A 26,474-nucleotide genomic window follows, 5' to 3' on the forward strand; every position below is an offset into this window, starting at 1 on the left:
TTACTTTGCACTTATCAATGCTGAATTTCATCTGCCATTTTGTTACCCAGTCACCCAGTTTTTAGAGATTACCTCTAGCTCCTCACAGTCTGGACTTAATTATTTTGAATAATTTTGTATCCTCTGCAAACTTTGCCACTTCACTGTTCATCTCCTTTTCCAGATCATTAATGAATATGTTGAACCTAGCACAGGTTCCAAGACAGATAGGTGGGGAACCCTCCTGTTTACCTATCTCCACTGTGAAAACTGATAACTTATTCCCACCCTTTGTTTCCTATCTTTCAACCAGTTACTGATCCACGAGAGAACCTTCCCTCTTATCGGCTACTTAGTTTCCTTAAAAGCCTTTGATGAGAGACCTTGTCAAAAAGGCTTTGCGAAAATCCAAATACACTGTATCAACTGGATCACCTTTGTCCACATACTTGATGACTTTCTCAAAGAATTCTAATAGATTGGCATGGCCTGATTTCCCTTTAGAAAGCTGGTGAAATCAATAGGCAGCAAGCAGGTTTCATAGAAACAAGAGGAAATACTTTTTCGCACAACTAACCTGTAGAACTCACTGCCATGGCATGTTGTGATGGCCAAAAGTGTAACTGGATAAAAAAACAAACTGGATAAGTGCACAGAGGAGAGGTCTATTAATGCCTATTAGCCAAGATGGTCAGGAGTACAACCCCATGCTCAGGGCGACCCTAAACCTCTGATCACTAGCAGCTGGGAGAGGAAGACAGGGATGGACCACTCCCTAATTACCCTGTTCTGTACTCCATTCCAGAACTTCAGGGAGAGGTCACAGTTGGCAACAAAATACTTGGCAATATGGACCATGGTCCGACCCAGTATAGCAGTTATGTTCTTAAGAAAGAAGGGCATTCAAGGAGTACTCAAATAAAAAAGTACTAAATACAAATACCAGCCAGCTCAAAAAGAGCACACTAGTCACCACAGGACCAGCCTCTTCCACAGTAACAGGAAAACTACTTTTCTTGAATGTCAGTGTACGCAAATCCCTATACCTTGTTCTATTCCCAAATATTGGATAAATCAGACAATCAGTTCTACAGGGGATTCTATTTCACCCCTCAATCCCCTACATACACACAAAATATCAAAATATTGTAAGAGGGGATGCAAACACAGTAAGAACAACATTTATATTAAAACAAATTATGCAAGCTCTGCCAGTGTTCATCCTTCAACTGAACTTTTATGTTGAAATGATTCATGGAAATATCTAGAGCAAATTACACTAGATTGATAGCACCTTGACCGGGTTAGGAAAAACTTGAATTCTATCACCCTCAGCTTTTCACTAGTCATAACATTAAAAGAACAGATAAGTTTATCTCATGAAGGGGAAGAGGAGAAGAGACAAAAAGTTCACTTAAATGAATACGTTTTCACTCCCATCCAGTATCAGCAGAAAGTGATCTGTTTCCAAAGACACATTAATGCACAAGCACAGTCTCATAAAGGAACAGATTCAAAACTTCTATCACTGTTTGAAGTCCCCTGCATCTGATTATTACTGCTTATACACGGATATTTCTGCTTTAATAAACAGTGGCAAAGAGACAAGAGTACATCACACCTTTAATACTGGTTCATTCACAAATTTTGGATAGCTCAACAAATACTCACCCTTGCCCAATTTTTTCATATCTGGTGTATTTTTTCTTGGGATCTCCTATACTCACAATAGTCCCTAAAAAAATTCCACACAAAACATAAAACCAACCAGTGATTTAAGGGAGCATTCTTCACTTTTTATTAGAGTACAATGTGTGCTTTTTTCTTTTGATTCTTATGGTAATAAAAACAGAGCTTTTTATACAATTAAATGATATTCTTCTGTATGACATTTGTGACTAACACATTTGTGGGATGAATCGGTAATAAATCCAGTATTTGTACTGCCTATTCTAAACTAAGTCATTGCCTGCTTTGTGCTAGACAATGGCATTGGTTTGCTGAATGAGTGCATCTATGAAGGTTATGGAATTAGGAACAGCAAAAATCCACTGGTTTCAGAGTAGCAGCCGTGTTAGTCTGTATTCGCAAAAAGAAAAAGGAGTACTTGTGGAACCTTAGAGACTAACAAATTTATTTGAGCATAAGCTTTCGTGAGCTACAGCTCACTTCATCGGATGCATTTGGTGCTGTAGCTCACGAAAGCTTATGCTCAAATAAATTTGTTAGTCTCTAAGGTGCCACAAGTACTCCTTTTTCTTTTTGCAAAAATCCACTGTATTCTGCACTAAAAGGAACACCTCCGTAGAAGCTGATCACTGTGCCACAAGTGCGACATTGACCCTAAAACAGCTTTAAATGGGGAAATTTTGTTTACTTGTTAATTTCCATTCTTCAAGACCAGTCCAGATGCCTGAATACAATTCCTCCCAACTAGCAGATGACAGAAAATAACCAAATCTTTTGGTTACATCACCCTTATATGAAAAATGGGGATGATGGCTTAGTCAAAAGACAGTCATTTGTCTCCATTTTCTGGCTAACAAACTACAACCAAGCATCTGTACAGATTGTTTTGTGATAGCCTCAGATCATTAATCATGCTAATTTGATATCTGCAGTCTTTTCTGTAACAGACTCCAATAGGTATTATCAGTTCAAAGCAATGTGCTGATCAGGTCCGCACAGACCCCTCCCCTATAAATAAGGAAATTACTGATAATTAGCATCAATATTGGAGTTTGTATTTAAAAAAAATACAACTCACGTAGCTTTTCCATGATGTCTTCATCTGACATTTTGGTCTTCTTTTTCTGCTTGTCAGCCAACTTGGCAGCACTATCACAAGAGTCACCAGCTGGTGCAGGGATAGGGTCAATTACAGACCGTGTGTAAATCTGTGGTGAAAGAAGAACACTCACTATTAGAATTCAGAGTTCTCTTTGCAACCACTGACTTTCAGGTTCAAAAGTGCCATAAATTCTTATCTGACCACTAGCATTGTTTCACTTAACTTTTGGAACCAGGAGCCACTCATTCTGAGAACTGCTGCTTTTGAACACTAGGCAACGTGGCTGCAACACTACTTGATTCTGAAAGACTGAGCTGGAGATTTGCTGGACAACGCAGATGGCTAGTGGTCTATTAACTCAGGAAAGAGATCCCTGATGCCTCTAGCTTCTTTTCTACAGCTGGGGACTCATTGCAAAAACTGTTCTACAATATAATTAGTACATCATTGCTTTGCTCTGCCAGACTGGGTGGAAATCCCTCCAAACACTGCAGAAGCATGAATTAAAGTGTCTGGTACTCACCTCCATAAACTGCTAATTTGAAAGCTTAGTTGGAAATCGAAACATTACTAAGCACAGTAGTCTAACCTCCACTTTTTTTGCAGGGTGGAGGGAAAGCTTTCTACCCATTTGTTCTCTAACAGGACTTCCTTATTACACCATATGCTGGAATAGAGGCTAGGGTTTAACTGCCCCTTCATCCTTTGTACATTTTCTCTTATTTCTTCAGTCTCTCCTCACATTATATGATTCCCACCCATCATAAACTGCTCTTTATTTAACTGTGGCACAAATCATCTGAAAGGAGATTTTGTGAAGTAGTAAGCTATATTAAAATGAAGATGCAGCAGATACCTTTGCACAGCCCAATCTTTTGGTCTTGGGGAGCAGAAGATGGTTCACACGTGTACATGGGTCTCCACTAAACTACCTAACTGTTCATCATTTGAAAAATTACATAAATTGACAGTTATACTTGCTAATGTGGCAATATTTACAGATCTTTAGACATGTAATGTTCCACCTATATTCTTATTTAAATATCATGTGGCCTATTCCTTAAAGCAATATTCTGTGAACATTGTATACATTCCATACCTACCCTTCAGACAAAGCAAGGCAACAGTGGCAGAGAGGGGAAGAGAAGATTACATTTGGCCTTTATAAGAGCATGGGGGGGGGTTCCTCTGGAGGGAGGTGGGGGGAGCTAAAGATGGTGCTAAAGCTTAACTAAGAATTTAAGTGTTTAAGTTCTCACATATAAAATTTAGTACTAATAATATTCTTGTTGGTGGAATAAATTCCCAGACTTAACTACAATGCAGAGGGTTTTTTGTGATGGGATAATAGAAAAAAAAATCAGGCACACAACATGTGAGTAAGTTTTTTAAAAATGTACATTACCTACAAAATCTGGGATTTGCTAGGTGCATTGGTAAAGTTTTCTAATGATCCTCCGTATAATGTGTTTTAGAGGATAAGGAAATAAATTTGGGATTTTTTCAATGTATCCCTGCAAAATATAGCACTAATTTGGATACTCCTGGTCCAACTGGTACCTGGGAGGTAGCTATACCTAGGAAAAAACATGACTTCTAAAATTAAACCAATATAAATAAAGTGACATTTTGCAAATAACAAAAAGCTTCTTCAATCTGTTGTGGGCAGGGACCATGGGAAGAGGCCTGCAATAGACAGAACAGAAAGTAATGTTAAAAAAAAAATTCCAGAGTAAATTAAAAAAAAAAATACTGACTGATTTTGTATGATCTGGTCGAGGGGCAATAACCGGAGGAGGAACCTCTTCATCATCATCATCTTCTGCTACTGCTGTTGAGGGCTCTGAACCTTTGGCATTGGGCTATATTTTTGTTATTGAATGGAATAACATGGAAATAAAATATTTATATATTAGAAGCAAAGCTGTTGTTCTTTCCAAAAATTTTAATCAGTTTATGAGTTTTAAGGCATTTTTAGAATGAGGATCCAGGAATTCTTAGCAATTTAGAACTAAAGTAAGTATTCTGAGAGACAAGAGTATCAGTATATATAACAATATTCAGTTTATTATATTTCATTGATCTATATGTTGTTCATGATTTTAACAATACTTTTATAAAAAAGAATTATCTGAATATTTAAATTACGTCTTCTACTACTTTAAGTTGCTAGAAGCATACATTAAGTATTTCTGACCATTCTTTAAATAATAGACATCCATGGAAAGCTTTTAGCAGACACAGAAGTATTCATAAACATCCTTAAAACTAAACCACCTACTGGGAACTTGGTTTCCTGTGGGAAACGTCAGTTAAAAATACAATTCAATAAAATGTTACTCAAGTTATTATGAAGTATATAATATGAGATTTAAATTAAGAAAAACACTAATTGAGTAAGCCTGGAAAGGTGCAAGCAATAATAAATACACTTACTGCTGGTGTTCCTGAAGCGAAACCATCTTTTTCTAAACAGCAAGAAGAGTAATAAGTGAATATATATAATCAGTGGAATAATAAATAATAATAATAGAAGTGGACTTTATAGAAAACAGGAGCAACACATCAGGAATATGGACAGTTCATGAGATTTCCCTGCTTCCAACCAGGTGAATTTTCATGGTTGATGAATGAAACACCTATTTCCCTGACTAGATGCAGACAGGTGTTACAAAAACTTCTTCCCCCCCATAGGTCAGGCAATACATATTTCAAATCCTGACTTGCTACATGACTGGGTCTCACCTGAATGACGACTGTTTTATCAAATTGTGCATTGGTTTTGATGTGCATACAAGAGAGAAGATTATGACCAAACTGATAAGTCAAAGATGTGACAACCCTTATCACCAGACTATTTTTAGAATGGAAATCTTTGATTTAAACAGCTAAAAAGAACTGCATGCACTGGAAAAATATAGTCAAATGTTTTTCCCAGCCATTCACACACATATGTCTACAACTTGCGTTAGAAGTGATAAGTTACACTGAACCTTTTTTCCTATCATTTGGGAAAGTTGAGCCAATGCAAGTTACTGCACAGTAATTGTCCAAAAGCATGTTCCGACTAGAGATAATGGGAGTAATAACCCCTACAGAACTTAACTAGTTAATCTTATAGTTCTAATGTCATAAAGACAGGCCATTAATTAATTGATTTTAGCTGAGTGGTACTGCCATTTTGAATTATCCTGTTCCATTTGTTCTCTTACCCACATGAAACAGGAAATTGACTGGACAAAGAGTGCAACTTTAGTGGAGCCTTTATTTAGGAGGGTCCCTTACTCATTAGATACTAGTTTGATTCTTTGGCATGGGCCTATCTTCCCAATTCTAAGTAATGACATACAGGGAAAAGCAGACTGGATTGTAAGAACCAAACTCTTCTGAATGTCTCGTATGTACTTCTCTCACCTGGAGCAGAGAAGCTCAGGTACTTCTGTTTTGCTGTGTCTTTGGAGTCATAGAATTTCAGCACATCTAATACAGCCTGAGGGTTCTTCTTCTGCTCTAGCTTGGTGATATTTGAGGTCTGTAGCAATCGAGCCCATTGCTCTGGCATTCCCTGAAACAGGAGACAACCTTAATACATAATATTTTTAAGTCATTTTTTTTTAAAAAAAAATCAGAATGGGTTTTCTTTCCACATGTAAGCATTAATCTGTGATTCTAAGCGACTCAAATGTGGTGGGGGTTTCAGTCACTGAGTTGAACATGTGTAGGTGACAATATAAACCAAGCCTTCAGCTAAGCTAGCACAAACATTCAAAAGCTCTATCAGGTCTTCTAGCCTACTGGGGCACTTCAGGAAGAAGTTGTGTTCCTCGCAGCCTCCTGCCTCTACATACCCCCTTTTCCTAGTGAGGTACATTAAATCGGCATTCCCCATTCATCACTCAGTCTGATTTTCTATGTATATATCTATTGTAAATGGAAGTGAACTAATCAAAGGGGATACTTCATTTTTCTACCAGCTAATAGGAATTCTCACTAAAGGTTCTCCATTTGGTATAAAGTAAAGCATTAGGATTCCAGTGACTAATATTAAACATTTATAGTGAAGTAACACCTAGAGGCCAACAAAGGTCTTGGTGTGGTAGACATCGTAAATGACTTGTGATGGAGATCAGGTTTCAGAATAGCAGCCATGTTAGTCTGTATCTGCAAAAAGAAAAGGAGGACTTGTGGCACCTTAGAGACTAACAAATTTATTGGAGCATAAGCTTTCGTGAGCTTATGCTCCAATAAATTTGTTAGTCTCTAAGGTGCCACAAGTCCTCCTTTTCTTTTTGTCATGGAGAGTAACAGACTAACTTGCACCTTATTCTTAAGTGACACATTCTCACTTCAGCAAGGAACCCTATGGCTTTCTGAACAGCTCTAGGACAGGTATACTTACAGTGAATTCTCCAGTAACAGCATCAAAGCCAACATGGATGGTGTGTTCAAAGTCTGATGGAGGAGAAATTTCTGGCCTTTCCTTTTCCTTTTTCTTGCTTCCTAAAAGACGACATTGAAAAACATCCACTTAAATTCAGAGAACATTTAGTCACAAGATAGAAGATCCCCATGATCCCTGTTTAATACAATGATAATCTTTGAGCAGTAATATATCCTTTATATTTATTCTGAAATGTGGACATGAACATTTCATAAATGCATGGAGCAGACTGTCCTGCAACATTTTAATTTTAGTTTAAGTTTCAGTGCAAGAACTGCTAATTCATTGCACTGAAAGTTATTATTTATATTGTAGTAGCACTCAAAATCAGAATCAGGACCCCATTGTGTCAGGTGCTGTACAAAAAAACCAAAACACACATAAGAGTCTCCAGCCTCAAAGAGTATCCAATTTAAGACAAAATGCAAAAGTGGGTGTAACAAGCCACAGAAGGAGAAAATGGTGATGAATCAGAAAGATTAATAGGTATAAGATCATGCAGTTAGATAGATGAACTATGTGTACAGTCTTATTCAGATTCAATTACATTTTTAAATTAGCTATTTTCTTAAACAAACTATTAGATTTCCATTGCTGTCTAATTTTAGGCTTTTTACAAAAATCTTTGCCTCTTCCCTTTTTGTTTATATTTTTAAATTAAAATACTAAATATAGATCAGTTCCATCATTGCCCCCCCCATTTTTTTTTTTTAAGCTGGCCGTACTCTGCTCAAGGTCCATTTTTATATTATCTCCTCCACAAACTATCAAGTCTCCTTTAAACTAAAAAAAATGTACCCACAATTAAGTTAGTGACACCACAGGTAAGCCAGAGGCACTGACTGCTGCTTCCACAACCCTCTTCTTCCTCCCAGAAAGAGTATGTGTCCTTTAGTGGTCACTCCCTAGTGTAGGGAGAAATGGGGGGTGGGTGAGGCTTTCATGATCTCTTTGAAGAGACGGGACTGGGTAACAGGGCATGGGGGAGCCTGACCTACCATCAGATATGTTCAATGTGTGATCTCAGAAACGACTGCAGATTCTGACACTAGGTCCACTTACTGATAAACAGCTGCATTTATTCTAGTGCATAAATCCAGTAATACCACCACATTGTGCTTATTATAATAAATGAAGTACAGTGCATTCACAGTACCCATTGTTAAATAACTATTTCTGTCTGACTTAATTATTGCTTTACAAGTTTCCAAACAAAATAAGCTTCTCAGTGAAGGCGACGCTATAAGTTTTAAAATAAACACTGCAGCTCAAATTACATTTACTTTGTTTTAAAATCACTTTAAGATGAAGGATTATGTCAAATTTCAGTCCAGAAAATTAAAAAAAAAAAAAAAGTTAAGTTATAAGCAACTCAAGTAGCACCACCTCAACTTTAACTGTAATGTGTCTATGGAGATGCAGAAATATGGGGAACAGCACATGCTAGGGTTGAGCAAAGTGGGCCAGACAATGATTAATAAAAATAAGACTTTATCCACTGGGGTTTCACAGTTGGGTATTCACTCAAACATGGAGCTATCTGAGGATTTGTTTCTAATTACCAGCTTTTAATGTATTTCCAATTGTACAGAGCCTCACACCAACAGGAAAGGAAAGAGGGAATTAAAGACTATACTTAGAACTGAAAAGCCACGTGGCCTGCCTACAGCTGAACAATACTTTGGAAAGACATTGCCATTATAAACAGGATATCTTTAATATGGCTGCACAGGTCTGGAAGCCAAAATGTAAATGGATTGTCAAATGCTCTTATAAAGAAAAATACTTCAGCTACAGGATTAAGAAAACTGGATTATCTCTTTATTTAAAAGGATTAGAGAGCATCACTCCTTGCCCAACCTTTCGCTGCTAATTGTGTGGAAACAGAAAATGACTTATGTTCTTCAGAAAGACTCCAGGTCTGAAGCATTTGATGGCTTCTAGAGGACATAACTTGGTGTTCAAATCCCCAGGCATGTGCTACACAAATAAACCCTTCTTCTTTCAATCAAATACACATCTTATTAGTACACTGGGCAAAGACTCTAAGAACCATTGCTCCACTCACATGAACAACAGACCACAGAAACACTTTAAACAAATGCAGGCAGCAGAACTCAGCCAAGAGGCTGTATCAATGAGTCATACTTTGGCAGCAGGTACTTGAGGCTCAATTAACAAGGCCACTGTGAGACCACACCATTTCTGAACCTCTGATTATATTTGCATTACAGTCCTGTATTTAAAAAGGGACTCCCTTTAGTACAGCGTGACTCCTTTGTTTCAAACCACAAATCGGTTTATGATATGGTCGCTTATTCTCAGCGCTAACAGGAGCTTAGAGTGTTGCAGAAGTAGTTGTGTTCTGAAGCCTCTGGAAAGGAGGGAGCACCCCTCAGGCCATTTTCCAATTACCCTCATGGTTGAAAGGCTTGAGAGCAAGACATGTACATAGCACTGCTCAGATGGAGGTTAAAATACAGGATCTTTCAAGGTGGTGTTAATGGGGAGCAAAACAAGCAGAAATGTAAAATCCTGGAGAAAACCATAACCCCTGATTATAAAATATCAAAAAAACACTAAAAATGCCCCAAATTACACTGAAGGAATCTTGGCTTAGCCACTAATAAATATTCCACGCAAGAAAGCCAGCAAATACACATAGTATACACATTAGCATGACCAAATGTCTGGAGCCAAAGTGTAGAATGCTTATTTTCCTATTGCAAGATTTTAACACTATATACAAAGCCAAGTAATATGGCAAAAGAACTGCTGCAGTTTCTGGCTTGCATGAAAACATGACACAGTACATGCTTGTTCTGACTTATTTCAAGGACGATCACTTAAAAAAAACAAGTAGAACGCCAACGCTGAGTGAACACACCAAATATACTTATTTTGACAGGACTGCACCACGCTAGAGGCACTATAGTTATAGTGGGGTGTTGGAATTAAGGTTGAGAGTCATTTACTTTTTAAAAGACAATTAATTCTACATGCTCTACATCCTCACACTGACTCGGATTGTCTTGAAATTTGCAGTCCCTCATAGAGGTGAGGGGTAGGGTTAGTGTTCCAAATCTGGGATCTTGAAAAACCTGGCATTTTATAAAATCACTTGGTTCTTCTAATTTGTTTTGTACACACCTTAAACTAAGGCTCTGATCTCCCACAAACTGATCTCAATTGCTCAGGATTTACCTCTGTAAGGCATGGCACTCACTATCCCTCTGAGCGGGAAAGGATTATTCTGAAGAAGTTATTAACGGTAACATTTGTAATTCGAGGTCAAGGCATGCCATATTGATCTGTCTAAAAGGCAGAAATGTGGATATGCGCAAATTGTTTTCCAGGCAATCTGTCATCACAGTAACTGGGTGGCTCAAGAGGACATATGGTCATTGAACCTGAGCTACAACCTGGAGGCACGAGTTCAAACTCTACTCTTGGCAGTTTTTAGTGTCTTGTGCATGTTCCTTGTTCTCTGCCTGCACTCTTCAGGGGCTTCTTTTGGAAGTTATGCTCGGAGATCAAATTTTCTGGTTTAAGACTGTATTTTAGAGCATTTTAAAATATCATGTATAGACTCTGATTTTACTTTCAAACAGATGGAAGATGAAACGTTCTAGTAAAAGCCATCAGAATAATGTAATCATGAAAACTGAGCGTTATCAAAGGAAAGGCAAATTGCTGTGTCATTTTGTCACGGGGTTCCTGATCCACAACTCCCCTAACACGAGTTGCTCAAAACATTTCCAACTTCTTTTTGTGTGCGCGCGCGTCCCTCAACTCCGTACCCACAGGGGAAAAAAAAAAAAAAAAAAAAGTAAAACAGTGAGGCAGGTCAGTGCCTCCCTCTCCAGCACATCAGCAGCCCTGCTCATCAGCTCCTTCCCCTCCTTCCCAGCTGTTCCACAGCATGCAGGAGGCACTGGGAGGAGGAGGAGGAGTGGGGGTGGGAAGAGGCAGGGCAAGGACTTGGAGGAAAGGATGGAGCAGGGGCAGAGCCTGGGGTGCAGCAGGAGTCAAGCATCCCCCGGCAACTAGGTAAGTCGGCGCCTATTTTATATATATATTTGGTACACAGCTAGGGAATATCTGGGGGAACATGAGATCAGTGAGGGAGAACGTGGCTCTAGTTGGCGACATGGGGGGGCCTTTTTATTCTCCACCTTAAATGATTCTTCAACCCAATTACACTTCGAAATTTACTGAGGGTCTTTCACTGTTCAATGCCAATCTAAACATGAAGGGTTTTCCCTCCCATGAGGTTCTTGCTATTATATTTCCTTACATTCTTGTTTGAAGGAGGGGGGTTGCAAGTACTCTGGTGAAGACATATGTGCAAATGTCATATAAGCAAGCCAAGCCTACAGGCAGTGCCCCACCTGCTAGGTTAGATGAGGGAGGATGCTATTCTACACAGGTTTTTATACTGTGTCCTTCACAACAGTACCTGGCATGTGCTCCCACTACTGCCAACATAATGGTAAAATACTGATTTCTGTAGTAACAGTAGATCAATCTGGGGCCTGCAGCAGACAAAAGGCACTGAACCCAATCCTCACATTGAAAAGAGACCCAGTTCCTTAAAAGTTTAGGAAGGTTTTGTCTGTCTCATTGGAAGTGACTTGCAGTTAACACCATGCCCACATCCTCCATAAGCAGTATTCAGGAGTTGCCCTTTCTCCCTCACCTCACTTAATCAGCCAATGGGTAGCTGGGAGGTCTGTTCCCTTCTGGAGGTTTTGGTCCTGTCACCATCCATCACCTATGATCAGCAGCAGAAGTTTGTCACCACACTTCTCTTCAGACTTACTTCATCCCACTTGGCTTGTCTACTTTACAGCTGGGATTGATGTTGTGGCGATCGATCCACCGGCGAATGAAGACCCGCTAAATGGATCGCCGATCGCTCAGACGTCGACTCCGGTACTCCACCAGATCGAGAAGAGTAAGGGGAGTCAACAAAAGAGCATCTCCCATTGACATAGCGTAGTGTGGACTCCGCGGTAAGTAGATCTAAGCTACGCTGATTTGAGTTATGCTATTCACGTAACTCAAGTTGCGTAGCTTAGATCAATTTTCCGCTTTAGAGTAGACAAGGCCTTAACTGTTGAGGGCTTGTCTACACAGGGAAACTGACCACCACAGCTCCTGGATGACTCGCTTGTCTGGACACTATTCCGAATAAAAGTGACCTTATTCCAGAATACATACTCCACTCCCAAAAGTATACCAGTTAATGCCTGTTTTCCATTGTAGAGAAACTCCAGAAGAATACTGAAAGCTATCTTATGAATATGCATGATCCTGCCTCTGTGGTTTCTTCTAAGAGGTAAAGCATAGTCACGAACTGACTGCTATTGGAACAGACAGATGAGTGAAGAAATAACTGCCTTAGGGGAAAAGACTCAATATGGTAAATAAATTATTAGAGGAACAAAGTCTCTCCAAGCAAGGTGATGAAACCTGTGTCAGCATGACTGAAATAGTTCCGCTGGGTATATCAGGCATAAGAAGAAGCAGAGAGGGGAAGAGGCAGAACCAGGAGCATTAGGAGGAAATATATTAAATGGAAGTAAAAACACTTGAAGATAAAACTGGTTTCCTAGTAATATCATCAGATAGTAACATGTTACTATAGACCAAGGGTGGGCAAACTTTCTGGCCCGAGGGCCACATCGGCATTGCAAAACTGTATGGAGGGTCGGGTAGGGAAGGCTGTACCTCCTCAAACAGCCTGGCCCCCGCCCCATATCCGCCCCCGCCCACTTTCCACCCCACTCAAAACTCCCAACCGCCCCCTCCCGAGACCCCTGGCCCTAACCATCTGCTGGGACCCCCCCCCCCCACACCAACCCTCCGCCCCCCGCACTGACTGCCCCAACCCCTATCCACACTCCCTGACAGCCCCCCCCAGGATTCCCATGCCTATCCAACCCCCCCCCTTCCTGCCCCTTATCCAACCCACCCTCCCCGCCCCCTTACTATGCTGCTCAGAGCAGCAGGAGCTTGCAGCCCCGTCGACCAGCCACAGCCAACCACACCGCCCGGCAAGAGCGGTGGCCAGAACACTGGTGGTGTGGCACACTGAGGCTGCAGGGGTGGGGAGACAGCAGGGGAGCGGCTGGGAGCTAGCCTCCCCAGCCAGGAGCTCAGGGGCCAGGCAGGACAGTCTCGTGGGCCGGATGTGGCCCACAGGCCGTAGTTTGCCCACTTCTGCTCTAGTCCCTCACCCACAAAATCCAACCACACTGATGGCAATACATTTAAAATAGCTCTATTTTAATGTTTAAATATTTGCTCCTCTACAGTGACAATTTCTAATTCTCAGATATTTGTACATATTTTAATATTTTTTAAACACATGCTTAGCAGATATAGTAATCTCCAAAGGAGAATACCCAGGCAAAAAAATCAATTAAATTCTAAAAGGTTCAGCAATATATTATGTCTAAAGGAGACTCAGATTACACTGTGTAACAGGATTTACTTGGTATATATCCTGTTACCAAATTAATTTTGTGATTTTAATTTTTTTCCCTACAGTTCTGAAATGCAGAGAAATTTAAGTTAAGGCTAAATCCAACTTCAAGGGCTGTAACTTACTAGGCTTTGGGAAGATCTTACTCAAATACAATTTTATAAATGGGGTGCATGTGAAAGAAGAAAGGCTAGTTCGTTATTTATTTGCATTGCAGTGGCACACAGAGGCTCCAAAAGGAGATCAAGGATCAGGGACCCACTGCACTATACATGCACGTAACATAAAGGGCTTATAACCCAAGTGTAGGACTAGAGACAAAAAGCAGACACTATGAAGAGTAAGGGGATCAGAAAGTAAAAAGGGTTTTCTGAAGGGTGATTTAAGATGGTAGAATGGAATTTTATTTTGGAGGGGTTTTCTACCATCTACCAACTTAGTTTTAGTGTTTCTCAATTTCGCAACACTCCAAGTTCAAGGGCCTCCAGTTGCAAAGGAAAGTTTCCTCTTAGCCAAATCAAACGTGTGTCCTGGACATTAGCACTTCCTTAAAGGAGGTACCATCTGCAGTTGAAAAGACTAGAATAACGAGATCTGATACTCAAGTCCATGATATGAAATTAGTGTGTGTTTGCAACAGTCGCGCAGCCAAATGAAAGAGCAAGGCGAAACGTATCCACTATTCATGGAAGATTGTTTTGTCTGCTCTGAGGTATCATACCTTTTTCAGTGCCAGAGAAGATGGAGATGATTTTGTTCCTAGGTTTTCTCTCTTCTGGTACAGATGGCAGAGGTTTCAAGCTGTGGTTGGTAGACAACTGGTCTTTGCCCCCTGAACTGAAGATGGTACTGCTCATTCGGACGGGAGGGGCTGGTGGCTTATCTTCCAGTTCTCCGTTATCAGACATGGCTCTTAATGGCTAGACAAAATCCTGAAATGGAAAATAAGAAACAAGTATAAACATGACTGGCAAGCATAAGGTAACAAAAGCACTAGAAACAAATGCTGTATTGCTTCCAAAATTACCTGAAAAACTTACTACAAAGGAAGGATGCATTTCCTCTGGAAGGTGTATTAGGCATGTTAACTAAGCTAACATTATCATCTAAATCTCCAAGTCTTTTCTTATCCATTTTATAATTAGGCTTGGAAGGATATTTTTATCTCTACGTGTTGTAAATGTCAATTTCCCCATACACAAACTGACATATTTTCATCAATAATAAAAATTCACAGATAGGAAAAGAAAGGAAAATGCTGCTTGAGTACTTAGAGTTTGATTTAAGAATATTTACTTTGTATATTTTGAAATGTGGTGTTGATAATTTGTGTTTCAACTGTTAAAATTTTAACCTTTTGAATCTCAACATCTACTGTTAAATAATTGTCTGACCCCACCATAATTTCCTGCAACTGTGAAAATTTAAATCAATAATCAAAATGCTTAAAACCAAACATCAATATCTGTTGAAATTTTTAAAAATTGCATTCTACCAAGCCTATTTATAATGCAAGCTCTTTGCGGCAGGGACCACATTTAGATCTCACACAATGACAAACACTAAAGTAGATATTTAATGAAAATAGTGTTCCTCCTCTCCGCCTAGAAGCACATTTGCTACTACCTACTTTTGAATGGCCTACTTTTACGTATGCTGACTACCTTCTTGGTACATCAGACTGCAAGAGAAGTCCCAAAAGTAAACCAAGTCAAGAAGTCAAACTAAACAGAATCACAGAAGACATATGTTAAAGACCAATTACAATAATTCCAGCAGCCACCACTTATGAATGATACAAATAGAAAGACATTTTATATGTGCCCTTGAAGCAACACCTCCAATACAAATCCCTTACAAGACACACTATCCCTATTCAATGGAAAAGGAATGGCTGAAAGAAAACCTGGCCAGAAAAGCTACCATGTCCTTCCAAAATAACCACTGGTTAAATGTGACTGAACTTTACCTCAAAAGCAATCCTTCAGCTGTCTTATGGATGAGGCTGGAAGTGGCTTAATATACATCAGTAATAAATGTCATCTGAAACCAGCCAGTTTCACTACTGAAAGTCATTTTGCCTTCATTTCCCAGTTGTCAAATGGGTCTTCTCACCTCTGGGAAAAGCTTCAAGATTCTTGAATGAAAGGTGCTCTCAGCAAAAACAACGGGTTTCAGAGTAGCAGCCGTGTTAGTCTGTATTCGCAAAAAAGAAAAGGAGTACTTGTGGCACCTTAGAGACTAACAAATTTATTTGAGCACAAGTTTTATGCATCCGATGAAGTGAGCTGTAGCTCACTTATGCTCAAATAAATTTGTTAGTCTCTAAGGTACCACAAGTACTCTTTCTTCTCAGCAAAAAGTAATTGACCTAGACCGAAAAGCAGCTATGATTACTGAAGCATTTAACATCCAATACCGAAACATGTCAATTAAGAAAATATTCAAACTTGGGAGCATTCTGAAACGATTTTTTATTGTTCTTCAGCAGGAAAATTTACGCAGTGGGATTTCCACAAGTGATAGCGATAATAGCCTTGAATGTCTATAGTGCCTTTTATTCGGCTGGATCCCAAAAGGCTTGATTGCTTGAATTGACTGTACAATGTACACATTTTATTTAAAGAAAAAACATTAATGCTTTAAGATGAAAAATCTGCAAACAAACAGTTAGAGATCCAGACAATTCAATTTTCCCAGTTCATAAACCTTCACTCACTCTCATCCTAGAGTTACATTGCCTAAAATTTGCAAAAGTATATTCATAATTACTAAAAGGTTGTTTGAAATGGGTTTTTTTTAATAAGTGAGATTTGATAATCAGTAATTTGTTTACCTGATTTTTGTGGATAAGAATTTTTGCAAATTGTAGGAGGTAATGTTAAAATTGGGTGGGCGGTATAAACCAGATGGGATGAACACAAGATGATGAAGAATTAAAGGCAGCGAGCAACAGGAAGGATCCCTGAACTGTTAATTACCTGAGAATTTAGCATTTTGTTTTTTAAGAAATGTGTAACCGTTAAAGTAAATAGGAGCTGCTCAAATGACAAGATTGAGCTTCTTGTCTCCTGCAAGAGAAAGAGAAACCAATGCTCTTAGCTTCTTGATTATTCAGGTAATTGAGATAATTGAGCTAGAACACAGGCACAATGTAGAGAGCTACTAGTGCTTGGCTGCTACTGTGATTCTTATTAAAAAAGTAGTGGTGTCCTTATGTTCAAATGCCTCCATTAATACTAAAATGGAGAAAGGCCAAGGAGAGCCAGAACCTAGGTGAGAAGTTCCACATTCGGGAAAACCTACACAGGATTCCTCCCCCCCATAATAGTCTGCTGATTTTTATGGATCTACTCAATGAAATATGGAGCACACTAATAGAAAACATACACTGATTATAACCGAGAAGCAAATGGCTCCCTCATGATTCCTGCAACTCTCTGTCTTCACTAAGAAAACCATGCCAAGCACCTCTCTTCTCCCTCCCCAAAACTGTGTGAAAAATGGATGCCCCATTGGTCTTCACCCAGTTCAGCAAACTGTTAGCAAACTTTACTACACTGGTGCAGAACTGGATTGATCCTAGGCAACAGTAGGGCAACTATTTTCAATGTAATTTAAAGGAGTCAGGGTAAAATGTGTACGACATCTTTTATCAACACATCTTATTTTCATAGCACAGATATTATGCTGTATAGCATCTTTGTACGTTGACATGTTCTTGGCAGAGAAACTATAAACTGAATGCCATCATCTAGCCTCTCACCAATGAGTGCTGTACAGTGCCAGTTCCCAACTACTAAACAAAGCAGGCTCACTTCAAAGACCACAAGAGTGTAATGTCTTCTATATCTTGTAGTCTGAAATAGAGCATAAATTGTTGCCATAAACATCCAAGTAATATAGTTTCTCTACAAATATCTTTACAATGCCAGGTAGTACTATGCAAGGGTCCAGTAGCTTAACAGTAAACTGGACAGTTGCTAGTTGTCCCGCTCTATTGATTGATGTGGGACAGCTGTCAATGAGGTGTAATGTCTACCTAGAAGAATCTGTCTTCAGACACTTTTCTCTACTGAGGTAGGAATAGATATGGTTGCAATATCTGAATACAGTGGAGATTTAGTAGTTTAGATTCAAGTGACTTTTTCAAAGCCCAAAGGTTTGCCGAGTTTATCGATGCTTTCAGGTGTTTGTAGCTGTATGCAGGACCCTCTGTATTTTCCAACATGTACATCCTGAGGCAACAGAATTCCAAAATTTCATTATTTCAAGGTAGGGATGATGAGTGTACACAAAGATTTTGTGGGAGCTACTGGTTCTAGCAAAATGGAAGTTCTTTGAACAGAATGAATCCCTATTAAAGGGACAGTGCAGAGCAGGAGAAAAAATTGCATGTAGGCCTCTTGATAGTGCCAAATCTTATGTGCTGGGAATAAATGACAGATGAAATTCAAGGGGCCTGTTCTCTATGGAACTTGGATAAAAATGTGCATATCTGTGGTGGTGGGGATACATGGAGTCACAATCCTAGTGCTATTGATTCGAGGACACCCATTTAGCAGAAAACTGATTTTATTTTAAATCCCTATTTAAAACCAATTTACCACCACCTGACAGATGTCTGTATGGAATGTTAGAATAAAAAATATGTCAATTTGCATAGGCCTCAATGTTTTCAAATATTGTCAATAATTATGTGTGATTGAAGACATGCCAAACAGAGCTAGTTGAACATTTTTCTTCATCTGAATGATTTTCTGACAAAAATGCCTTTTTTGTAGAACCAAAAGTTTCTATGGGAAATTTTAGTTGTGCGAAAAAACTCAAATTTCTGCTGGAAAAATTGAAATGGCAGCTCCCTGCCAGAAAGACACTTGTCAATTTCACTTTCCCCCAGTGAAACTGACAAAAAAAAAAGCTTTCCTGGAAGACCAAGGCCCCGATCCTCTACCTCCTGTGTCCCTCTGTCATCCCCCAAGCAAGGCTCTGAGTGGCCAGGCTCTGCCTGGGAATGAAACTGACAAGAACCATGCAGGCAAGCATTTCTTTTTCAAATTCCCTCTTCAGGAGAACTTTCTTGAAAACCCTTCTCATGAACAAATACAGCTGCTGGAGAGGCAAGGATCTCAGCAACTCAGGCTTCCCTCTCTGCTCCAGGGCTGGAGATGCACAGGAGGATAAGCTCTGTGATTGACAGACGGCAGTGACCAATAGAAGTTTCAGATACATCAGTAACTTTTCCTTAGCTAGGCTCCCCAGTACATGCTTTGAGAGTAATTTACTTCAAGGTTTTTCTTCAAATATTCTGTCTGGTACAGAAAGGAAGGCCAGACTCTCCTTTTTGTAAAGGAGTTGTACTACCTGCCGTTGCTGGTTCAGATTTTCTTTCAATACCGCTGTTTTCACACTTGAAAAATTAATGTAAAGCAGCCACAGTGGGAGATGGGACACTAGAGGGTGAGGACTGACTTACTACACAGAATTACTTCCCAGGTATCTGTGTGGTGGGTCTTGCCAAATTGCTCAGGGTCGGTCTAATTGCTATATTTGGGGGTCAGGAAAAAATGGTTACTCACTTCCCGTAACTGTTTTTCAAGATGTGTTGTTCATGTCCATTACAATCAGGTGTGTGCGCACGCACGCACGTGCACAGTGGCCGGAAGATTTTTCCCCATAGCAGCATCCGTCAGGTTGGTCTGGGCGCTCCCTAGAGTCACACCTTCATGGCGCTCAATATAGAGCCCTGCCGACCAGCCACCCCTTCAGTTCCTTCTTGCCGGCTACTCCGACAGAGGGGAGGAGGGTGCGTATTGGAATGGACATGAACAGCACATCTCAAAGAACAGTTCTGAGGAGTAACCATTTTTCTTCGAGTGCTTGTTCATGTCCATTCCAATCATGGGATTCCCAAGACAAAGTTCAGGAGGTGGGATCAGAGTTGTCCACTGATTGGAGTAATGCTCGTCGGAATGCCGCATCATCTCTGGCCTGCTGGGTGACCACATAGTGCACAGTGAAAGTATGTATGGAGGACCATGTCGCTGCTCTGCAGATTTCCTGGATGGGAATCTGAGCCAGAATCGCTGTAGATGAAGTCTCACACTGGTGGAGTGTGCAGTGATCGGAGGTGCAGGAACACCTGCCAGGTTGTAGCACTCACAAATACAGGACACTACCCATGACAAGACACGTTGGGATGAAACAGGCTGACCTTTCATCCCGTCCACCAACAACAACTGGACTGATTTTCCGAATGATTTAGTTCTCTCAATGTAAAAGGTCAGCGCCCTGCGGACATCCCGAGAGCGGCCACTTCCACTTGGGTCCTGGTGCGGCCTTTGATCAGCTAGTCATCAAGGTACAGAAATACCTGTACTGCTCCCTGCCGCTGGAATGAGGATGAAGATGTCCTGGTTGAAGGTGAAACTGCGACACAACCTTCAGGAGGAAAGCAGGGTGAGCACCTGAGCTGAACCGTGTCCTTATAGAACACAGTGTAGGGAGGGTCTGATGTTAAAGCCCTGAGCTCAGGCACCCTCCTGGCCGAGGTTATTACTACCAGGAATGCCACCTTGTAAGAGAGGTAGAGCAGGGAGCATGTTGCTAAAGGCTCAAAGGGGGGCCCCCACATGAGCCTAGAAAGAACCAAGTTGAGGGCCCAAGTAGGGACCGGTTGATGGATGTGAGGGTATAACTGGTCGAGCCCTGTTAGGAATCGGCTGACCACAGGGTTAGCAAATACTGAGCGGCCCTGCATGCCTGGGTGGAAGGCCGAGATGGTGGATAAGTGCACCCTTCATGAAGGCAACGAGAGCCCCTCCTGCTTCAGATGGAGGAGATAGCTTCAGTGCTGCACATTCTGGACTAGCACTGGGGGCAAATGGCACAGCACCAACCAGATTGAAAATCTCTTCCACTTCGCAAGGTACGTGGCTCTTGTAGAGGGTTTCCTTCTGCCAAGGAGGACCTGTCTAACCTGGTCTGAACAGGAAAGCTCCAACGGATTTAACCACTGAGTGTCCACATCGTGAGACTGGAGGTTCAGGTGTTGGAGACGTCTGCACTGTAACCTGGGCTGTGATTCTGGAAAGAGCAGAACTGCTGGCACTTCCTATTGCGTCACATGGCGAAGAGGTCTATCAGCGGGAACCCCCACCTCTAGAAGATTGAAATTGTGATGTCCGGGTGAAGGGACACTTGTGGCTGTGGAACGACCTGCTGAGGTGGTCCGCCAGCTCATTCTGTACCCCGGAGTGGTACAATGCCTGAAGGTGAATTGAATGTTCTACACAGAAGTCCCACAGCATGAGGGCTTCTTGGCACAGGAGAGAGGAGCATGCACCCCCATTTGCTGTTAGAGAACATTGCTGTTGTATTCTCCACATGACTGAAACACATTGTCCGGTTAGGTAAGGGCAGAATGTCTGGCATGCTAGGCACACCACTCTCAGCTCTCTGACACTGATGTGGAGACCCAGATTTGCCTGCAACCAGAGGCCTTGAATTCTGCAGTCTCCCAGATGAGCTTCCCAGCCCAAGTTTGAAGCATCCGTCACCAATGATGTAGATTGCTGTGGGGCAGCAAAGAGAACCCCCTGAGCACACCTCCTGAGCATTGATCCACCACCGGAATCGAGGACCAGGCCAGGCAGGGTCACAATCCTGTCCAAGCTGTCCCGGACTGGGCAATACACTGACGTGAGTCACGACTGGAGCAATCAAAGCTTGAGTCTGGCATGCTGCACCATGTATGTACAGGCAGCCATGTGTCAGAGAAGTTTCAGGACGTTTCTTGCTGTAGTGATGGGCAACTGCATGAGGCCTCGGATTATGTGGTTGAATGCCTAAAACCTCGCCTGTGGCAGGTATGCCCTGGTTTGGGTCGAGTCCAGTACTACCCCATGAACTCTATCCTCTGGACCGGAGACTGTTGATTTCGCTTTGTTTAGGAGTAGACCCAGGTTGCCGAGGGAGGCTCTGATAAATGTGACCTGAGCTTCCACTTGGGTCCTGGAGCAGCCTTTGATCAGCTAGTCATCAAGGTACAGAGAAACGTGTACTTGGTGCCTTTGCAAGAACGCTGCTACGACTGCCATGTGCTTGTGAAGACTCAAGGTGCTGCTGACGGACTGAATGGGAGGACAGTAAATTGGTAGTAGGTACTGTTGACCACAAACCTGAGGTACTTCCAGTGGGGCTGAGAGATTGCGATGTGAAAGTACACATCCTTCAAGTTGAGGGCAGCATACAAGTCCGCTGGATCCAGTGAGGGGATGATGGAGGCCAAGCAGACCATGCAGAACTTGCGTTTCTTTACAAATTTGTTGAGTTCTTGCAGGTCCAGGAAAGGCCTGAGGCTGCCTTTGGCCTTTGGTATTAGGAAATACCGGGAATAGAAACCCTCGCCCTGTGCTCCTGAGGAACCTCCTCCACTGCCCCTAGTGACAGGAGCAACTGCACCTCCTGAATGAGGAGTTGCTCATGAGAAAGGTCCCTGAGGAGGGACAGGGAAGGGGGTGGAAGAGCAGGAGGGCACAGAACTGGATGGAGTATCCCCTGTCTACCATGCAAAGCACCCAGCGGTCCAAAGTGATACGGGACCATGCACGGTAGAAACGGGACAGTCGGGAGGAAAAGGTAAGGCAAGATAGATCCAGTCTCTGATCTGGTGTGCCATCCTCAACAGCACCTTCAAAAGGCCAGTTTAGGGTCAAAGGGTGGCTTGTGCTGGCCAGAGGCCTGGCCTGAGGATGGGTGTTGCCTCCTCCTTCCACTCCTTTTTCTCCTCCAAGAATTGTCCTCTTAATTCTGTTGATGGAATCTCAGAGGAGGTTGCGGTCTGAAGTGTCTCCGCTGTGTGGCGGGAGTGTGCAGGCCTGACTTGAGAGTGGCTTGCAAGTCTTTCAGGTTGTGTAGCCTCTTGTCTGTCTTTTCAGAAAAAAAGAGTCATATCCTCAAATGGGAGGTCCTGAATAGTCTGCTGGAACTTGGAAGGGAGCCCTGAGACTTGGAGCCAGGCCACCTCCTCATGGCTACTCACATCAAAAACTTACTTTACACTGTATACTCCTGGGGGAATTCTGCACCACTGTGCAATGCAGAAGGAGAAATTAACATTGCGCACACTGAATTTCCTCCCCATCCCCAAAATGGGCTGCAGTGCTGCTAGCCGCCACTAGGGGCCACTGGACTCAGCATAGCCCAGCTTCCACATGGAAGACACTGCTGGAGTGGGGGAGCTAGAGAGTTCCTGGCAGCTGAAATTCCCAGCATGCCCTGAAGGAAGGAGAGGGCAGTGTGCAGGAAACTGTGCAAACCTAGGACCAAGCATCAGGCTGTTTCTCCCTCTGGATCCCTGGGCTTGAGGGAGGAATGGGTGTCTGGGCAAGAGGAGCCACCACAGCTGGGCTGTTGTGGGGGGCCTGCAGTTGGACTCTGGGGAGGAGAGGGTTCGGGTGTATTGGCTGAGAGATGGGGGGGACGGACAGAGAAATAGTAACTGGGTGTCATGGGGGTTTCTTGAACTCTACTCCCTGGGAAATTGGTGTCTGTCTGTATTATTACATATATATATTTGCTAACAAGTATTTTGAAATAAGTTACCAAAATAACTGAAACTGGCATGATTATGTTGTGTTATTCTGAAAAATACAATTTGCAGATTTTAAAAATATTGTGCGCAGAATTTTAAAAATTTTAGCACAGAATGCCCCCAGGTGTAACTGTACTAAAATATTTAGCCTAGAACTACTACTTTTTTTTTTTTTTTTTTGGAGGGGGAGGGGGAGAGATGGGGACTAAAGCAATCACGGTTAGGGGAATAGAGCACTGGGAAATCCTCAAGGCCATCCATTCAATAAGAAAAAAAGGCACTTTAAAAATGACAGAACAGCAGCTGTGCAAATTCCCTAGATCTCATCTTCTGAAGCCCAGCTGATAAGCTGTTTAATTTTTTTTCCCCAGAGTGCCTGAAAACACCCAACACCTTGTCCGAATGAGGGATGTGCAGCATTTCAGGAAGAAAATGATCCCAAGCAACATGATGGGGAGCAGCAGGGAGAGCAGAGTTGCAGGCCAATGTGACAAAAGCAGAACAGAATGGCAGAGTGAACAGTGCATTAGTGTTAAATTAGCCACCCAGGTTTAGCCACTTGCGATTATAGCTCAAGTTTTATGAACATAAATTTTTTCACAAGAAATGTTTAATTTTTATTAAATCAATTTTTATCAAAACCTTTTAAAGTCACAAAAAATGTTTAAACAAATATGGATCCATTTCAAACCCTGCAAAATGGAAACAATTTTGAGTGTGATTTTTAAAAAAATTTTCCACTCACAACACAGCTCATTTTAGGATATATGTAAAAGTGATTTTTATTTTTTATTAATGGCTAACATTCATGCTGTAACTCAGGTTTACACTGAAGGGGGTGGGGTGTGAACTCTCCTTCCCTATTCAGCCTGCAGGGAAACAGTTTGCACAGAGGCAGGAAGTGCTTTTGAAACCACTGCAGAGAGGCTGGCACTCTGTACAAACGCTGGAGCAAAAACTGTAGAGTGCATGCAAGATCTGCAGTCTGCCGCTAGCTCTTCTTCCCCCACACCCCTTGCCACTACAGAAGGGAAAAGATCTCTCACTTGGCATAGCTGTACTTGCATCACCACAGCTGGCTTGCTGAATCATAGCTTTATGGGTATGATTGCAAGAAGCATGAAACAATTACAGTTCTCACACTTACGAGTAGTTCTTGAGTACCGACAAAACAGGAGCCTAATTCACGTTTATGTGTGACTTTTACCCAGATGGCTTGAAGATACTTCAGTAAGGCACATGAGATTCATATTCATTAGACTTTTTCCCTAACTTCCTGAAATCTCAGACAAGTGGGCATGTTAGGTCTGGTGAAGAGATGACTGTGGAAAACGGTGCAGGCTGCAGGGACATGCTGGCTGCTGCTTCCTGTGGCTCCCATTGACCAGGAACAGCAAACTGCGGCCACTGGGAATTGCAGGGAGGCATGCCTGCGGACGGTCAATGTAAACAAAATGTCTTGCGGCCCGCCAACAGATTACCCTGATGGGCCGCATGCCGAAGGTTGCCGACCCCCTGTTATAGTCAATTATTGTACTAGACTTTTTTTCTCTGTAGGAGGACGGGGGTTTGAGAACCTGTTGCGTAACCCAGTTCACATAAGAGACAAATAGAAGATGTGTCGAATATAAAAGTAATAAAGATGAAAAGCCTGAGAAGAATTCTGCAGCATTTTCAGAAGTGTGCTACTGATATCAAGGATGATATCAAATAGCGTACTGGTGTAAGCAAGCTAGTCTGAACACACTCACCTTGATATATTCCTCTTTTTCATGAGTGTAAAGTGGGTAGTTTCCTGGGAAATTTGTTAGCCATAGCCCTTAATTGTGTTGGCCCTGAATTCTTTTGAGGTTTTGGTTTCATTGGTTTCTGAGCTCACATGCCATCCTTTTATGGTTTCCACCTTTACAAGTGGGTGGGTCATCATGTTTGTTACTGTTATCCTGGCATACAGAACTCCCTCCACACTAGAAACCTCATTTGGTTCCTCTCCACTTCTAAAAGGCAGTTTTTAAAGCTATTTTTTCTTTCAAAGGTATTTTCAGAATAACTTCATATCCCTATATTTATCTCATTCCCCTGAAATCCATTTCTTTCCTTTATTAAACTGGAAATCTGACACTTGTTTTGGAGTGCTTGTACTTCAGCAGGATTTATATGTTTTAAATATATTGCACTGTGTTTTATCCTGTTGTATAGCATCCAAGGATTTGGGCAGAGGTAGAGAGAGTAAGAAGCTATATACGTATAATAATTTCAGAGAATAAGTATTGAAATATTAAAGCTTTCACATAAGCCAAAAATTGTTAAAAACCCAAGGAGGGTTTTTATTTTTATGATGTTTCAACAGTTCTATTAAATTAATGTCTAAATCAGGGGTCTCAAAGTCCAGACCCACAGGCGATCTGCGGCCTGAGAACCTCCCCACTGCGGCCCACGGAGGAGAGATGCATGCAGACACGCTGCCAGCAACGTCTGTTGCACGTGCCGCCCTCCACAGCTCCCATTGGCTGGGGGAGAGGGACAGAAATACCATCACTAGTCACCAGGCAAAGTCAGGTTTCAGAGTAGCAGCCGTGTTAGTCTGTATTCGCAAAAAGAAAAGGAGTACTTGTGGCACCTTGGAGACTAACAAATTTATTAGAGCATAAGCTTTTGTGAGCTACAAGTGAGCTGTAGCTCACGAAAGCTTATGCTCTAATAAATTTGTTAGTCTCTAAGGTGCCACAAGTACTCCTTTTCTTTTTACTGTAAGGAGAGTGATCACTTAAGATAAGCCATCACCAGCAGCGGAGGGGGAAGGAGGAAAACCTTTCATGGTGACAAGCAAGGTAAGCTATTTCCAGCAGTTAGCAAGAATATCTGAGGAACAGTGGGGGGTGGGGTAGGGGGGAGAAATAACATGGGGAAATAGTTTTACTTTGTGTAATGACTCATCCACTCCCAGTCTCTATTCAAGCCTAAGTTAATTGTATCCAGTTTGCAAATTAATTCCAATTCAGCAGTCTCTCGTTGGAGTCTGTTTTTGAAGCTTTTTTGTTGGATAGCCACTCTTAGGTCTGTAATCGAGTGACCAGAGAGATTGAAGTGTTCTCCAACTGGTTTTTGAATGTTATAATTCTTGACGTCTGATTTGTGTCCATTCATTCTTTTACGTAGAGACTGTCCAGTTTGACCA

The 26,474-nt window shown here is 41.6% G+C and overlaps 1 protein-coding gene across 7 annotated transcripts in view; it reads right to left on the minus strand.

Moving 5' to 3' along the window:
- The window catches only part of PAK2 (p21 (RAC1) activated kinase 2), a 78,396-nt gene that overhangs the window by 20,418 nt on the left and 31,504 nt on the right, over positions 1-26,474 (minus strand). For all 7 annotated transcript variants that reach the window (XM_038416080.2, XM_043491964.1, XM_043491965.1 and 4 more), the window contains 7 exons: positions 14,423-14,633; positions 7,170-7,270; positions 6,185-6,335; positions 5,207-5,238; positions 4,528-4,632; positions 2,747-2,876; positions 1,651-1,714 (listed from right to left, as the gene is read on the minus strand). In XM_038416080.2, the coding sequence (XP_038272008.1) occupies positions 1,651-1,714; positions 2,747-2,876; positions 4,528-4,632; positions 5,207-5,238; positions 6,185-6,335; positions 7,170-7,270; positions 14,423-14,609 (770 nt within the window). In that variant the 5' untranslated portion in view covers positions 14,610-14,633. The remainder of the gene's footprint in view (positions 1-1,650; positions 1,715-2,746; positions 2,877-4,527; positions 4,633-5,206; positions 5,239-6,184; positions 6,336-7,169; positions 7,271-14,422; positions 14,634-26,474) is intronic.

This window comes from Dermochelys coriacea, chromosome 9 (assembly GCF_009764565.3).
Source record: "Dermochelys coriacea isolate rDerCor1 chromosome 9, rDerCor1.pri.v4, whole genome shotgun sequence".
Taxonomy (NCBI): Eukaryota; Metazoa; Chordata; order Testudines; family Dermochelyidae; genus Dermochelys; species Dermochelys coriacea.